This window comes from Mus pahari, chromosome 13, assembly GCF_900095145.1.
Source record: "Mus pahari chromosome 13, PAHARI_EIJ_v1.1, whole genome shotgun sequence".
Lineage (NCBI taxonomy): Eukaryota > Metazoa > Chordata > Mammalia > Rodentia > Muridae > Mus > Mus pahari.
This window is the reverse complement of record NC_034602.1, coordinates 94,739,064-94,756,285: the sequence shown is the minus strand read 5'-3', so window position 1 is coordinate 94,756,285 and position 17,222 is coordinate 94,739,064. Positions and strand designations below refer to the sequence as shown.

At 37.4% G+C, this 17,222-nt stretch overlaps 1 protein-coding gene across 1 annotated transcript in view; it reads left to right on the top strand.

Annotated features, from left to right (window-relative positions):
* The window catches only part of Hfm1 (helicase for meiosis 1), a 79,568-nt gene that overhangs the window by 39,403 nt on the left and 22,943 nt on the right, over positions 1-17,222 (top strand). The window contains exons 21-30 of the mRNA XM_021211113.2: positions 3,884-3,975; positions 4,516-4,622; positions 4,705-4,752; positions 5,857-5,954; positions 6,035-6,166; positions 11,611-11,696; positions 12,255-12,338; positions 12,448-12,605; positions 14,139-14,242; positions 14,639-14,785. Coding sequence (XP_021066772.1) covers positions 3,884-3,975; positions 4,516-4,622; positions 4,705-4,752; positions 5,857-5,954; positions 6,035-6,166; positions 11,611-11,696; positions 12,255-12,338; positions 12,448-12,605; positions 14,139-14,242; positions 14,639-14,785 — 1,056 coding nt within the window. The remainder of the gene's footprint in view (positions 1-3,883; positions 3,976-4,515; positions 4,623-4,704; positions 4,753-5,856; positions 5,955-6,034; positions 6,167-11,610; positions 11,697-12,254; positions 12,339-12,447; positions 12,606-14,138; positions 14,243-14,638; positions 14,786-17,222) is intronic.

Sequence of the window (17,222 nt, the reverse complement as noted above, 5' to 3'; positions counted from 1 at the left end):
AAAAAAAAAAAAAAAGAATTGTGTCTTGTATGTTGGCAGCAGCAGAGCTGGAAAGGAAACAAGGCTGTGTGCTGCCAGGTGTAGCAGCTCACGTTCTCTTGGACTAAAAAGGAACAAGGCTCTGTACTGCTCAGGTGAAGCAGTATTGTTGACTTTACTAAAGAAGAGAGTATCAGGATGAGTCAGGATAGAGGGAGGGTAGGTAAGAAAGTCTTTATATGAGCTTAGGGTGGGCATTAAGGAGAGAGACAGGTCCTTAGGAAAGGATGACGTGCATGTGTGGGCATGGGTTTCTCAAGAGTCACACTTTAGTGTCTTTTTAGCAGTCACATGCATGACTTTCATGGCTTCTGAAGTTACTTTGTCCAAAAGATTCTAAGGAACGTTTTCCTTTCATTTCTCTTCCTTTTTGGTAAGCCAGATGACAGAACAGTTTCATAGGGTCACACGAGTCAAAGGCAGCCTTTGGATTTCAGCTCTGTCCAGCTAAAATATCCTGTTAGTTCTTTAAGGGTTGGTCTGTCTATCTGTCTCTGTCTATCTAGTTCTTTTCATGACAGGATTTCTTTGTGTAGTGAACTCACTCTGTAGACCATTCTGGCCTTGAACTGATGGAGATCTGCCTACCTCTGCGTCCCAAGTGCTGGGATCAGAGGCTTGTGCCTCCACCACCCAGCTCTTTGAGGATTTATAAATGATAGCCATATTTCTGTTAACTATATTGGTTGACTTTAGCAGAATGCTATTTTATAATTATTTAGACTGCCATTAATGCAGGTAGCAGTTCCTAAATGTTATTTCCAATTCTTTGGGTTTTAAAAAAATCTTTCTGTTTTGCTTTGAGACAGTCTCACTTTGTACCCATTGCTGGCCTCACACTACAGACAACCATCCTGCCTTAGCCTTCAGCGTGCTGGAGTTACAAGTGTGTGCCATCACATCTCAGTTAAATTGTTTTATGATTTTTTTTTTGTTCTTTCATGTTACTGATATTTTATCTTCTAGAGTTTATTATTGTGTATATAAATTCTATCTATATACTCTTTAATATTTCTGCTTCATATAGTTTTTTGTTTTTTAATTTGTGGTCGCAATACTCAAATATTTGGCTAGTTTTATCTATTAGCTTATCAATATTTTTCCTATTTTAAGAAAGATTAATCATTTAAAAACAGCTGGTATCTATAAGAAGCTTGGCAGTCATTAAATTGGCATGTAGATCATCTAGGAAGGAAAGAAGGAATGAAGGAAGGAAGGAAGGAAGGAAGGAAGGAAGGAAGGAAGGAAGGAAGGAAGGAGAAAGAATGAGGAGGGCAAATCTGAATATCCATTGTAAGCCTAGGTGCATTTGACAAAAGTGATGGGGAAGTTGTCTGTGGGGCAGGCTCTTACCTGGTATGCCTACACTAGCTTACTGTCATTTCACTGCCTGGGAGGGTCTTATGCAAGTGGGATTTTGTGTTGATTTCATGGTGATGGATTGATTCAGAGTAAATGCAAATGGAGCCATAGGCCACAATGTTTCTTACAGTAAGGAGTCTGAAAGATGCCTTCTCACAGTTTCCATTATCTCTGCCCCGAAAACTCTGCTTTTTTTTTTTTTAAGGCATTTTTTATTAGATATTTTCTTCATTTACATTTCAAATGCTATCCCCAAAGCCCCCTATACCTTCCCACTCCCCTGCTCCCCAACCCACCCACTCCCGCTTCTGGCCCTGGCGTTCCCCTGTACTGGGGTATATGATCTTGACAAGACCAAGGGCCTCTCCTCCCATTGATGGCCAACTAGGCCATCCTCTGCTACATATGCAACTAGAGACACAGCTCTGGGAGGTACTGGTTAGTTCATATTGTTGTTCCTCCTATAGGGTTGCAGACCCCTTAGCTCCTTGGGTACTTTCTCTAGTTCCTTCATTAGGGACCCTGAGTTCCATCCAATAGATGACTATGAGCATCCACTTCTGTATTTGCCAGGCATTGGCATAGCCTCATAAGAGAGAGCTATATCAGGGTCCTGTCAGCAAAACCTTCCTGGCATATGCAATAGTGTCTGGGTTTGGTGATTAATTGTGGGATGGATCCCCGGGTAGGGCAGTCTCTGGATGGTCTTTCCTTCCATCTCAGCTCCGAACTTTGTCTCTGTAACTCCTTCCATGGGTATTTTGTTCCCTATTCTAAGAAGGAACGAAGTATCCACACTTTGATCTTCCTTCTTCTTGAGTTTCATGTGTTTTGCAAATTGTGTCTTGGATATTCTAGGATATCGTCCTGAGTAAAGTAACCCAATCACAAAAGAACACACATGATATGCACTCACTGATAAGCGGATATTAGCCAGAAACTTAGATTATCCAAGATAAAATTTGCAAACTCTGCTTTAATGGCCTTGAAATACTCTGGATTTATCAATTGATAACTATATTGGCAGCAAGTCACTTTGCATTTCTGTTTACTTGTAAGTCTTTTTTTCCCCATTTTGGTTCCATACTTTGACTTTGGATTATTTTCTTTATAGTTTTTTCTCTAGCATATTTTTTCTTACCTAAGAAACTTTATTCTGATTAATAAATCAACAAATACTAAGTGCTTTCTTAAATTTTTAAATATTTTGTGGTGTAGGGAAATACTCTATATTAATTTTTAAACAGATGGTGAAAGAACCATTTTTAAATATATTCCCCAAATAACAATATTCTTGTGGTTTACATTGCACATTGTTCTTTCAGAAGCTCCTTCTGACATACTACATTACTGCATTCTCATTGCACACACTCAGCAGGCTCCTGCTTGGAATAGTGACTCGAGCTGACCTAGCTCCTTCCTAGGCTCTCTTAGTTAATTCTGTTTTATAACATTCTTAATGTTGCTCACTCTGTTGGCATGACAGACATAGTCTCTTCTTCAAGAAAAACTATGGTTCACACATAAATACGGCTCCCTTGAGACCCAGTATGCCACTTCTCTCTTCCTGGCTGTTTTCTGTGTATGTTTGTTAGGACTGGGATATTTTGGATGTGGACAAGTACTAATTAGACCAGCAGCCTCTGCAGTGAAATCTTCTATCCATCTCACTGCTTCTCCCATCCCCTCTTCCCAGCCACCTTGTTATTCTATTTTCAAAGCATTTTATTTTGAAACTCTAATTTAACTAAAAATTGCTAAAGAATTATGTGATGTTATTAATCTTACAAATCCGATCCAAGTTGTGAGCTCCTTTGAATCAAAGCTCCCTGAGGCTGCTGTAGCTTGTCATCCATTATTTCTTAATTTAAAAAATTAAGCAACATTTACTAAGTATTGGGCACCACAGCCAAATTTTAGGTATATACCTAAAGTTTTTATTACCTTAGTAACTGAGAAATGTACACACAATCTTCTAGGATGTGAGTGAGATTTATACCACGTAGGCTAAGGGGAGTTCATGATCATCAAGCTATATCCCTTTCTAAACTGTTGTAAAGACTGTCTTCTTTATTTTCCTGTCTTCATAAATAAATCCTGATTCTCCCCAAGGTCATAATGGCTTTGTTTCCTGTCTGCAAGTCATATTAGCCACGTTTAAAATGTTACTTAAAACTCAATTTTCCTATTAGGGCATCCCATACTGACCATTCTCTTAGGTAACTGTCTTCTCAGCTTAAGCTTGTATGCAAATATTGTTGGTCAGTGGGTTCTGTTCTCTGTCTTCCTGCGGTTATTTCCAGCCAACTGTAAGTTCTGTACATTGTGCTTTCTACATTTTGGGGATGTTTTGTGGGGGTCATTACAAGCACACAGTGCACATTAAGTAGATGTTAAGAAAATGCTTGTTAAACTTATTTCTTAAAAACCAAGTTGTATCAGCTAATGTGGAAAATGTTTCTTTTTCCATCTTTTCTAACAGAGGCAGGAAGACTAATGGCTTGGTATTATATTACATTTGAGACAGTCAAGAAATTTTGTGCAATCAGTGGAAAAGAAACTTTATCAGATTTAGTAAGTTTCATTGGAAATTAATAATTATAGAATAAGAGTAATATTGGAGAAATAACTCATCTGTACATCTCCTATAACTTAAAATTGAATGAGCAGAAAGGAAAAAATCATTTGAATGGTAATGTCTCTCTCTAATCTTGAGATAGAGAATTTAACTTCTAAGAATAAATTATATTTTCATTTTTGTTTCTCACCAAAGCTAAGAAAACATATATAAATAGGTGTGGCAACTATCTTACAACTTACTTGATAATGGCAACTTTAAGATCTTGGCCATTGCTACAACCTGAATGAGATCATTCTGATGGCTGATCACATTATCCGTCTCAATGTCTGGCATATAGAAGCTGTTTCTAAGTATTTGTTAGTGAGTGAATCCTTAAAGAAGTAAAATGTATAAAGCCAGCTTTAAGTTCTGCTTTGCTAACAAGTAAAGCCAAGGTGTGTCTAGGAAACATGAAAAATAAGTATATTCAGAGAAAGAAGGTAAAAAAATTTTAAATGTGATTTGTTAAATTGACAGATACTTAAATTTTATAGATTTCAATGATATCCAGCTGCAATGAGTTTCTAGATGTGCAGCTGAGGATAAGCGAAAAGAAAATACTGAATACCTTAAACAAAGACCCAAACCGGATAACTATCAGGTACAGAGGTTACATATACTTCACAGAACTTGAGAGGGTTTATTAGTTAAATAATAAAACTTTCTGTGTGTTTTATTTACAGATTTCCAATGGCAGAAAGAATTAAAACAAGAGAAATGAAAGTAAACTGGTAATAAAAATTTATTTTCTGACTAATTAAACTACTACATACTGGTTTGTGATTCGTATGTATGAGGGAGTTTCTTTCTTTCTTTCTTTCTTTCTTTCTTTTTTTTTTTTAGACAAAGGTTACATGTATAGTTCCAGCTGTTCTTATAATTCACACCTTTTTCTGCCATAGCCTCCTGTGTGCTGAGATTGATTGCTGGTGTGAGCAACCATGCCCAGCTTCCTCTTCAGTTATGAAATATTTTTCCTTTAATCGAATTTAATTTTTTTAAAAAATGTGTTTACAGAAAAATAAGGAATCAGAATTATATGTTAAATAAGTTTCCAAGATTTTAAGATAAACTGTGAGCCTGGGGATGTAACTCAGTGCTAGGTTGCCTACTTAGTGTGTGCAAGGCCCTGCCTCTAGTCTACTACTATAGAAGGGAAGGACAGGAGAGAGACAGGAGGGAGGAGGAAGGTCAGACAAGCAAAGACAGAGACAAAAGAAAAATTTAACTATAAAAGTCACTTGTTGACAGCATATTCTGTTGAGGCAAAGTAGACTATTAGAAAGAAAATGTTTATGCTAATTATGATCTCAAGTTAGCAAGGATGAAGTGTGCATGAAAATTCAATTTTTTTCTTTTGAGTCAAGGTCTCTTTATGTAGTTCTAGATATCTTAGAACTTGCTGTGTAGACCAGGCTGACCTCAAACTCATTGAGATCTGCCTTTTGATTTTAAAAAGTGTTCTACTTACTAATAAAGCATTGTTATTAATGTAAAATATTACTCTAAAAGTAGTTTGCTCCAGTAATTTAACAAATATCCCAATGACCTTCATACAGCATTCAAAAGAACTTCATCCACTACTTCATCAGTTCCTTGCTAAAGATTTTGAGATTTCTGAGACAGAGAGAAGCTGACTTAATAAAAAAGTATAAGAAGATAATGAGAACTCTTTTTTTTTTTTAATGGCTGGGAAAAGGAAGTCAAAAGGATCTGCAACAATAGTGAATACAACCAAATCTCATAGCACTGTACAGGTCAAGGCAGAGAGAATCCATGTCAAGTCCTGTGTGACTGTAAGCTTTACAAGGAAATAATGAACCATGTTTTCCCAGTCTTATTCAGGCTCAGCTAGGATGCATTCCTATACAAGATTTTGCTTTGACACAAGATACAGTGAAGATTTTCAGAAATGGCTCACGAATTGCAAGATGTATGTTAAATCATTAATCGATTTTCAACATTCTCCCAGTAAATAATATACTATATTTAATATTGGAAACTTTGTTTTAGGGTTGTCAGATTTTGTGGCTGCTCAGGAAAAGAAGTTTGCTGTGCTTTTAAACAGTGTGATTTTAACTAAATGTTTTAAGTGTAAACTCTGGGAAAACTCTAAACATGTATCAAAACAGCTGGATAAAATTGGTAGGTATCAAGACAGGCTGCTTGTCATTGCCTGCAATTTCTTTTATATTTTATTATTAATAATACTATTTTATGATGATTGTACATTTTTAAGGAAAATATGCCTTTTAAAGTACTGTGCTTGTATTTGAGAACTGGAGTTTTATTTACTCTTACTTTCATGATTACCACTGAGAGAAGACGGATGAGGTGGCTCTGTGGATAATGGTGCTTGCTGTCATGCCTTATGACCTGAGTTTGGTCCTTCAAAGCCACATGGTGTGAAGAGAGAACCTGCTCCTCTGACCTTCACGTGTATGTTCTATACACACACACACACACACACACACACACACAGATATGCGAATGCAAAACAATCAGTTATTGTACATCAACTGAATGATTAAACCAAATACAAAATACATAGGAAATCTTGTAGCGTGTTATATTAAAAACAATCCATGCTATTGCCGGCTAGGCACTGGCCGGCAGTCTCAGTCAGTTCCCGGCCTGGTACTGCATGTTTCCCTTTTGCTAAAGCCTGTCCCACCTTAGCAGGCTTTGCCTCTCCAGAGCTCCCCAGCTCTGCCTTGGTTACCTTTACTTGGAGGTCAGTTGAATCGCCACAGAAGGGAAACACCAGACAATCTTAGTTTAGAATCAACAGATAACACAGTCATTGGGCACAGAACCTAGCATCCTAAATTCCCCAACTATTCTATGTTAGAAACCTTCCAGCCCCTGGTCTACATTGTGTCTGCCTTGCTCCCACCGACCAAATGGAAGTTCCCTCCTCCTGCCTTCCCACTTCCTCTCTCATACCAGAAAGTCCTGCCTCCTTCTTGCCCAGTGATTGGCTTCTTGTATTTACTATTTTAATCAATTTGGGGAAAATTTCACTACAAAATCTAATTTTAAAATTTGCATTTTTAAAATTGGTTTTATATTGACAATGAATTTTGTTTTGGTAACTAGATGGCTGTGGATTATTATCTCTTACTATTATAATTAATAATTAATGTGTCCTTAATGACAAGATATAAAACTATTAAGATCAGACCCAGGATCTTGTGTACGATAGAAAATTAATTAGTTTATTTGTATCTTAATTCTGTTTTCAGTAATAGCAAGATATTAGTGTCCGTCATAGCACTTCTGGAGACAGAAGGCTGTTCCTGATTACTTTCTATTAGGACGTAATGCAGGGCATGCCCTAAAATACTGCAACATGCTATACAAACTGAACCCAGACTGAAGAATTCTGTTTTCCAGTTTCTTACCTTGACTTTGTGACCTTACTTCCTAAATAATGCCAAGGTCGATAGCCTCATTAGTTTTCTTATGTGTGTCTTGGGAACATTAGAAAGTAAGCATATGGAAGCTGGTTGTGTTGGTGCTCTCCTATAATCCCAGCATTTGGGATACAGAGGCCTAAGGACCAGGAGTTCAAGGCCAATATTTATTATGGCAGTAAGTTTAAGGACAGTCTGAGCTATTAATATATGAGATCCTCTCTCAAAACTAGCCAAACAACTGTTCATGGTGGCACATGCCTAGCACTTAATCCTAGCACTTAGAGGCAGAGGTAGACAAACCTCTGAGTTTGAGGCCATCTTAATTTACAAAGTGAGTTCCAGGACAGCCAGGTCTACACAGAGTAACCTTGTCTCAAAAGATCCTAAAAAACGAAACTGTAAAACAAACAAACAAAACAAACAAAAACCAAAAACACCTAGCCAAACAAAAAATTATGTGATGGATCTTTAGGGATTACCGTCTGGTTGCTTTGGGTTTGTTTGTTGTTAAGTGCTAAAGATCAGACGTAGGTCCTTGTACAAGCTGCATGAGTATTCCACAACCCTTTTGTCTCTTCTGTTTCTACGGTAGGATCTAGCTGTGTAACTAAGTCTGCTTTGGGGAGTTTGTGATCCTCCTGGCTCAGTCTTCTGGGGGTTGAAATCACAAGCATTCACTATTACAGGCTTTTTAAAACTAATATTTATCAGATGTATTTTTAATGTATACATGCCAGGTGTGTGCAGGTGCCCATGGATTACAGAGGAGAGTGCATATAGGGTCAGGTGCCCTAGAACTGGAGTTGCAGGGAGCTATGAGCTGCCCAGCATGGGTTCTGGGAACCAAACTCAGGTCCTTTGAAGAGCGGTTCTTAGCCACTGAGCCATCCCTTTAACCACAACTTTCTTTGGGTTTTTGAGCTTTTTTTGAACAAAGATCTTGAACAGATTTTTAAAATCTCTCCGTATCTGTCTGTCTGTCTGTCTTTGCCTGTCCCTGTCCCTGTCCCTGTCTCTGTCTCTCTGTCTATTTCTCTGGCTGGCTTATTCCTGGCCTCAAACTCACAAGAAGCTGCCTCTTTAGTGCTGGGATTAAAACTCAGCTGGGTATGGTAGCACATGCCTTTAATCCCAGCACTTGGGAGGCAGAAGCAGGCAGATTTCTGAGTTCCAGGCCAGCCTGGTCTACAGAGTGAGTTCTAGGACAGCCAGGACTACACAGAGAAACCCTGTCGCGAAAAAAACTAAAGAAACAAAAAAACACACACACAAAAAAAAAACCCTCTGAGCTACCATGCTCCACAAGTCCTACTTTTTAATTTCTGTGGAATTCAAAGTCAGTGGGAGTAACAGAGCTGGCCAAAAAGTTGTGGGAGCTGGGATAATGGTGGGATTAGCTAATAAAATCAAAATCTAGTCGAAATTCCTATTGGAAAAGTTTGCTGTATTAGCTACTTATTTTATTGCTGTGTCAAAATAACTGACAATAGCAACTTAAGAAAGGAGACTTTATTGTAGCTCATGGTGTCATGGATAAACACCTTTGTAGTGGGCAAGGCATGGCAGCAAAGTGTGGTGTGGTTCTCACATGACATCTGTAATCAGGAAATGAGAAAAATGAATGCTGGTACCTGGCCTGCTTGCTTTTTTTTTCTTCTTTTTATTCAGTGGCCTATGTATGACAGTACCATCTACATTCAGAGTGGGTCTTCCTTCGTCAGTTAAGCCTCTCTGGAATTACCATCACAGACACACCTATAGATGTGTTTTCTAGGTGTTTTGTTTTGGTTTGGGTTTTTATATTGTTTTGTGTGTTTGGGGAGGTTTTTCTGTGTGTGTCTGTGTACCACATGCCTGCAGTGCCCCCTAGAGGTAGAGGAGGGTGTCGGCTCCCCTGGGACTGGAATTACAAATGGTTGTGAGCAGCCAAGTGGGTGCTGGGAATTGAAACCTTGCCCTCTGGAAGAGCAGCCAGCTCTGCTCTCACCCGGCAGGGTGTTGCTCAGCTCTTCCTAGGTGATTCTTGATCTAGTCAAATTAACAGTGAAGATTAGCCATCACACTGAAGGCTTAGCAAACTAAATGTCCCGTCATCTATAATGGAAGCACTCTAGATTTGAAAAGGAGGTTCCATACCATTTAGAAAATAGCATCTTACTGAAAGATTTGAAGTTAGTTAAATGGCATCTGATAAGTTTTTTCTGCTCAGGTTGCTTTGTTGTTGTTGTTTGCTTTTTTGTTTTTTGTTTTTGTTTTTGTTTTTTGTTTTTTTTTGTTTTAGTTTTTGGGGTTTGTTTTTGTTTTTGTTTTTGTTTTTTGCCTTTCTAGAGTAGCGTTAGCCTGGGTATCTGTTGTATTCTGTCTTTCCCAGATTTATGAAATACCAATCAGCTTTCACATAGTACTCATCACCACTGAACATAAAAAGAGGAAGTCTAAAAACCAAACTTGAGAGAATCTAAACAGACGATAAAATCTAAGTTCCTACCAAGAATCATGAGAAATACAAGATAATAAAACTTCACTTCAATAGTGTTTTAAACAAAATAAAATAAAAAATTAGAAATAGGTTTGAAGGAAACAAAGGAATATTAAGCAATTATTTATGATTAGAAGGTATGATTCAAGAATGAATAAGAGAGACTCCCAAGAGGTAAAGAACCAGATGTCTGTTACACCTTCATCAGTAATGCAGATCTTAGAAAAGTAGGTCATGTTTTGGAATCACACAATTCTTAAAGTATTCTTTAAACAGGATTTGCATAAATTTATCATAAGAGGGTATGAATTTTAAATTATAGTTTCTGAAAGCATAAGCAAAAAAAGTAATCCAAAGGGAAAAATGAACAAAATAAAATAAAACAAACAAAAGAATAGCAAATGTGACTGAGAAACACTTAGTAAGAGGCAAGGGACAGGACACTAAAATGGAAGCAGTTCTGTGGGTCGGTCATGCAGTTAAGAGAATTCAGCTGCAGAAACAAAGTTGCCATTTCATTGTAAATGCATGGGAAGTGCTAGGCAGAGTTATAAACCATGGCTCTCTAGGCTAGGTGCAGAAACAGCCCTCTTTATTTCAGACAGGTTCAGAAAGTCATAGCTTCAAGAATAGACCTATCTTAAATCATGCCACCTTTGTTATGAAATGTATTTGTCTATTGGTGCTTACAATGATTAGAAATGAACATTAAGGAATTGTATATACTAGAGGCAGTATTTTTTTAAATTATTACATTTATTTATTTAAGTGTGTGAGTATGTTTACAGCATGTCACACTGAGTATTCAGAGGTCAGAGGGCAACTTGATGGAGTTGGTTCTCTCCTTCTACCATGTGGGTCCCGGGATCAAACTGAGGTTGTCAGGCTTGATTGCACCTTTCACCATTAACGTGATGGCATCTTAAGAATGAGTATGAGAATCTTCCAAGAATAGTTGAAAATTTGAGTAAGGAAATAGGAGTGTCATACTTTACGTGTAATAAAACTGAGACTTGAATTATTATGTAGATTAGGAAGATCTTGTTTCTTTTATAAAACACATAAAGTCTATTAAAAGTCTGAATTCTAAATATAAATTAAGTTGTTAGTCAATTTTATGTTACTATAACAAGACATTGGAAGCTGGAAACTTTTAAGTGAATGAAGTAATTCATTGTGCTTTTTTGCACTTTCAAGGGCATGGTATTGTCATCTGATTCTCACTAGTGAAGGTCTTCTTGGAGATCACATGGAGAGATAGGAAGCAAGGCTGGGGGAGATGCCTGCATTGCTCTCTATGCAAGAGCCCACTTACTTTGGGCAGCCCCAGGCAGTTCCAGAACATTAGCACTAATCCACTTAGGAAGGTAGAACCCCAGAGCCCTAGTGACTTCCCACAGGACCCACCTTCCGATCCTCCACCTGCTCAGCACTGACACAGTGAGGTGGACACACACTACAATGTACAAACCACAGCCATTAGATGTTTGACTGAATCTTTTTAAAGGGGTTGATTTGCAACTAAATTTGTAGCCCTAGGGATTGACACTAGGCTCTTATATGTGCTAGGTAAGTTCTATCACCAACTTACATCTCCAGCTAAAAGAACTATTTACTAATGTAGTTGCTAAGTGCTTGCTTAGATTTCATTAAAACAGCTTAAAAATTGTCCTTTGATTAATTTTCCACAGGCATATCATTGTCAAATACCATGGTAAATGCAGGCTTAACTTCTTTTAAGAAAATAGAAGAAGCAAATGCAAGAGAACTTGAACTGGTATGTAATATTGTGTGTACCCAGCATTGCTGAATTCTATTTAAATTCCAAACTCCAGTGTGTAATGTCTTCATTTCTATTAAAAACTATTTGTTTGGATGTGAGAGATGGCTCAGTCAATAAAGTCCATGCTACACAAGCCTGAGGATCAGAGTTCAGAGCCCAGCACCCATGTCAGAAACTAAACCCAGAGTCACATGCCCATAACTCCAGCTCTTAGGAGGTAAAAGCAGGAAGATCTGGGTGTGGTGGTCATGTGGTCCAGTGCAGTCAGTGGGCACTGAGTACAGCCTGTCTACTGAGGAAAGGTGATGAACAACTGAGGATACCCAGTGTTGATCTCTGGTCTCCTCACCACACACAGACACCTACATAGGCACATACATGACCATATAAAGCACACACAAAAATATTTTCTTCCCCATAGTCATAAGTATTTCCGTTACAAATAAGTATTTGGGGTGAGAAACCGTATATTAAACCTGTGAAGTCTAAGAAATATTTCAGTAAGAGTTTTAAGTGTTTGTGATAAGAGTATAATGATGTAAATATGTTTAGATTTTAAATAGACACCCACCATTTGGGACCCAGATAAAAGAAGCTGTGACGTATCTGCCGAAGTATGAGCTTGAGGTGGAGCAGGTGAATATTCTGTCTTTTTAAAAGTAAAGCCTTCCATTCCTACAGTTACAGCAGAGTGTGAACAGTGAGATTACTTTAAAATGTTTAATACTTATTCTGTTTTTTGAAGATTGCAAGATACAGTGATACCAAGGCAGAAATACTGGTGACCATTTTATTAAGAAACTTTGAGCAGCTGCAAACTAAAAGAACAGCACCAGACTTTCACTATGCCACCTTAATCATAGGTGATGCAGATAACCAAGTCGTTTTTAAGCACAAAATTATGTGAGTAATTATAGAATAGCTACTTGATTTTATTTTTAAATATATTGCACTTGAAATTATTACTAGAAGATATAGTAATTAGATCACCACATAAACAATTAAATTACAGTTTCCTGATGTAACAGTGGGGCAAGTTTTCCTCAAGAGAAGGAAGAACAATACTAACTTTGGGTGTGTTACTTTAGGTCATTCTATTTAGAATTAAATGAAGAAATTATAAAGTCTGTCTCCATGGAGGGATTTGTAACAAAAGAACAAATGGACTCTGGGGACTTCCTGATTCTGCTGCTTTTCTTCCTTTATGGCCTTACTATTCTTGAATATAGTCTTCTATCAACTCAGAATATAACCCCCCCTCTAAATTTACATGTAAACAGCTACAGTAACTCAATTACAATATTACAGCATTATTCCATTACAGAATACAGGCAATCAGATCAACTATAGAGGAAAGATCTCTCCATATGCCTAGGCTAATAGTGTGCCATTTCCTAAGTTTCTCTTCAGCTGTTTTTAGATAGTTTCCCCCCTCAGTAGTCATAAGTGAATTCTAAAGGTAGTAGTTTCTTTGGTTGCTAATCCTTTTTTAGTATTAATAGGCTGCAAATACTTAATTGCTTAGCATTTGTATGACATAGGTACATCGTAATTCACATTTTTTAGATGAGAACATTGAAACAAACATTTAAGTCACATATGCCAGCATCTAGTAGCTAGTTGGTAACAAATCTAGATTGACCCTAAGTGTTCTCACACCAGAGCCTGCTCTCACTGCTACTACAGTACTAAGTTTGGGAATGGCAGAGACTCTAAATCCAGGCTCTCCTAGTTGTCAGGATACAGGAGAATACATGCAAGATTTCTAAAAGAGCTGAACAACAGGACATTCTTCTCACAGGAACTGCTTTTCTTCAACTAACTCTGGCACACTTAGAACATACCACTGTATAAATCCTTATTTCTGGGGACTTTGAGAATGAGCTCAGTTCAATAATAAGTTTCCTTTTGTTTGTCTTGTGTCAACATCAGATATAAACTATTTCAAATTCAATTTAAAAGATCGTTGAAGTGATTGTACACAATCACACTTAAATGACATTGATTTAGAAACAACTCATATCTTATTGAAAACAACTATATTTTTCTATTTGGCCTCAAATGAGTCAGTGCAACTTGGGATCAACTATTGGTGAAATAATTTGGGTCAAGGTAGTTCCACTGTCATTTGTGGGCAAACATGCCTATCATCCCAGCACTTGGGAGGTGGAGGCAGGAGGCTCAGGAGTTCCAGGTCATTCTTAGTTATAAAGCAAGTTTGAGGAGACATAGCTACATAGCAAGCTTGAGAAGACAAACAAACAAACAAAAATCTCCAATGACACATTATTTTTCCTCTCAGAATTTGATGAAAATAGTTTTAGTAATTGTCTACTACTATTCAGGATCTATCTTAAGAAAAACTAGTCCTTGAAATCAATATATTAGTTCATCTAGTGTTTGGATCATATTAAATTATACATTACTGTTTTTTAGGGATTCTGTCTTGTTAAAAAGTGGAAATTGGGTTAAAAAAGTTGATGTGAAGAGAGCTCTTATATCAGAAGATCTCAGCATAAATCTAATTAGTTCTGATTATGGTAAGTTAGTTGAAATAATGGTGATACCAATATAAAAATGTGACAGCATTTAAGAATTATTTCCTTTATGCTTGCTGGTACAGAATAATGATATACTTACTATGAATGAACATTGAGGTAACTTCATATATGTAGATAGTATAATTCAGTTCTGATTGTTTACTTACAAACCATTGTTTTCTAAGACAGTTAAATTTCAGTTATAGAATTTTAACTTTTATTAAGGTAGATGTGTACCTTTTCATTTGTCATATTTTAATATTTTCAAAACATTTTAATTTTCTGTACTTCGTAGCTCTAGTGCTGCAACCATATGGGATATAAAAAGAAATAGCCTTGTGTAAGGACTTAGTATGATTTTAATAAGCATTTACATATATCTTTTTCTCTTTCCAGTTGGTCTTGATATTCACCAGAAATTTACAGTCTTTTATTTTGGACCCAGGAAGTTTGTAAATGAAACAGTTATGGAAAGAAGCTCAGAAACAGATATTTCTCATTCTCAATACTCAGGTAGAGCTACTGCAGCAGGATCCAGTACAGGTAAGTAGAACTATTAATTTCTGCTTTCTATTAGAACATCAATATGACCAGGGAGGAGTGTTACTTCAGGATAACTTCATTCAAATTGTTGCTCTCTAAAATTACATATTTAAGTTTCATATAATAATAACAGCATATTGTACTAATAATACATACTAGGAATTCTCTTCTATGATTCATATTTTTCAAAATAGGGTGATAGTTGGGCAACAAATTATTTAATTAGTTTTTGTTGCATTATTCCTCTTCATGTGTACTTCACTTCTAGGGCCAATGTCTTGGAAAGAGCAGTGATGTGTGGGAATCCACAGACTTGATACAGCAGAGCAGAGTGAAAGTGAACTTTTTATTTAATTTTGTATTATGAGTGATTTTAAGCATACACTGATGTAGACAGAAGTGTATAATGAATCTAGTACTCACTAGCTTCTTTAAACAAGAATCAACTTATAGCTTTTACTGTGTACCCAATACCTTGTTTCAGTTTTCTCTTTTTATATTCTGAAGCAAAATTGCAAGTAAGTCTGTAAACAATAATTATTTTTAAAGCTATACCACACACACAAAAACTAATGCCATACATTACTGAGTCAATGTTGGAATTACTGTCTCATATGCTATATAAGATATTATAAAAGATAATAAGATAATGTATTCTGTACATCTTGGTATTACCGAAGTGTACCAGGGTGGCTCCTAAATCCTTTTGGCTTGCCTCTAGTCATTTCAGTAGTTCTATCATAGTGCCACAGTAGGGAGGAGCTATGTGCATCACAGCCATATCCTGATGGACAGAACTAAGCTAACACTGGAACTGCTGACAAGTCATCAAAATTGCTACTTTGGTCAAGTGTTCCCCTGAACATAATTCCAAGTGAAGGCAACCCAACCAAGAGTAGTCAGTCACCTTAAAACAAATGAGAAGGGGGATCACAAACGAGAGGACACATGAACTCCAAGAGTAGTCAGTCACCTTAAAACAAATGAGAAGGGGGATCACAAATGAGAGGACACGTGAACTCCATAAGATATGCGAAGTGCAACAAAGAAACTTTAGAAATGTGAGGTAGCATTCCATTATAACACCCTGCAAGCTGACGGCTGCTCAGTACCAGAGGGAAAGGTGAGGGGCTGAACATCAGTGACTGAGGACTCACTCAAGTAATCAGGAAAGGAACTTCGTTTAAGACCTAGACAACGAAGTTACCAAAGTCGATGAAAGAGTCAGTGACATGGAGAAAAAATCAGCAAGGAAATTGACATGCTTAAAAACATTCTAGAAATGGAAACAAACAAACAAAAAACCAGCAGAATCCACCAGCCAGACAAGACCAATCAGAGGAACAAACCTCGGTGGTGGAGAATGAGGTTGAAACAACAACACAGACAGACAGACATAAGGTGAGAACATTTAATGAACATGACCAGCACTTACAAGAAACATTCAGGAGACTAAACCTAAGAATCTACAGGATAAATCATGTCAAATAATTTAGACAATGTATTAATGAAATCATAGCTGAGAATCTACAAGAAGAAATAATTAAAGGAAGCATTTGGAACCCCAAATAGATTTGACCAAAAAAGAACCTTATGATTTATCATAGTGAAAATGTCAAAAACAAACAATACAAACAACTGTAAGGAAGAAACAGAGAGGCAAAAACATAAGAGTAACACTCAGATCTGTTATCTGCAACCTTAAATATTGAGCCAGGAAGGCAGAAAATGATACACTTCAAGTCCTGAAAGTAAATAACTATCAAGAGTGTTATACTCCCAAACCCAGACACTATTGCACATGCCAGCAAGATTCCGCTGAAGGGACCCTGATATAGCGGCCTCTTGTGAGGCTATGCCAGTGCCTGGCAAACACAGAAGTGGATGCTCACAGTCAGCTATTGGATGGAACACAGGGCAACCAGTGGAGGAGCTAGAGAAAGTACCCAAGGAGCTGAAGGGGGCTGCAACCCTATAGGCGGAACAACAATATGAACTAACCAGTACCCCTGAGTTCGTGTCTCTAGCTGCATATGTAGCAGAAGATGGTCTAGTCGACCATCATTGGGAAGAGAGGCCCCTTGGTCTTGCAAACTTTCTATGACCCAGCACAGGGGAATGCCAGGGCCAAGAAGTGGGAGTGGGTGGGTAGGGGAGCAGGGGGAGGGGGAGGTATAGGGAACTTTTGGGATAGCATTTGAAATGTAAATAAAGAAAATATCTAATAAAATAAAATAATAAGTTTTTTTTTAAAAAAGAGTGTTATACTCAACAAAGTACGCTATTAAAATTGAGGAGAGGGCTGGTGAGATGGCTCAGTGGGTAAGAGCACCCGACTGCTCTTCCAAAGGTCCTGAGTTCAAATCCCAGCAACCACATGGTGGCTCATAACCATCTGTAACAAGACCTGACACCCTCTTCTGGAGTGTCTGAAGAC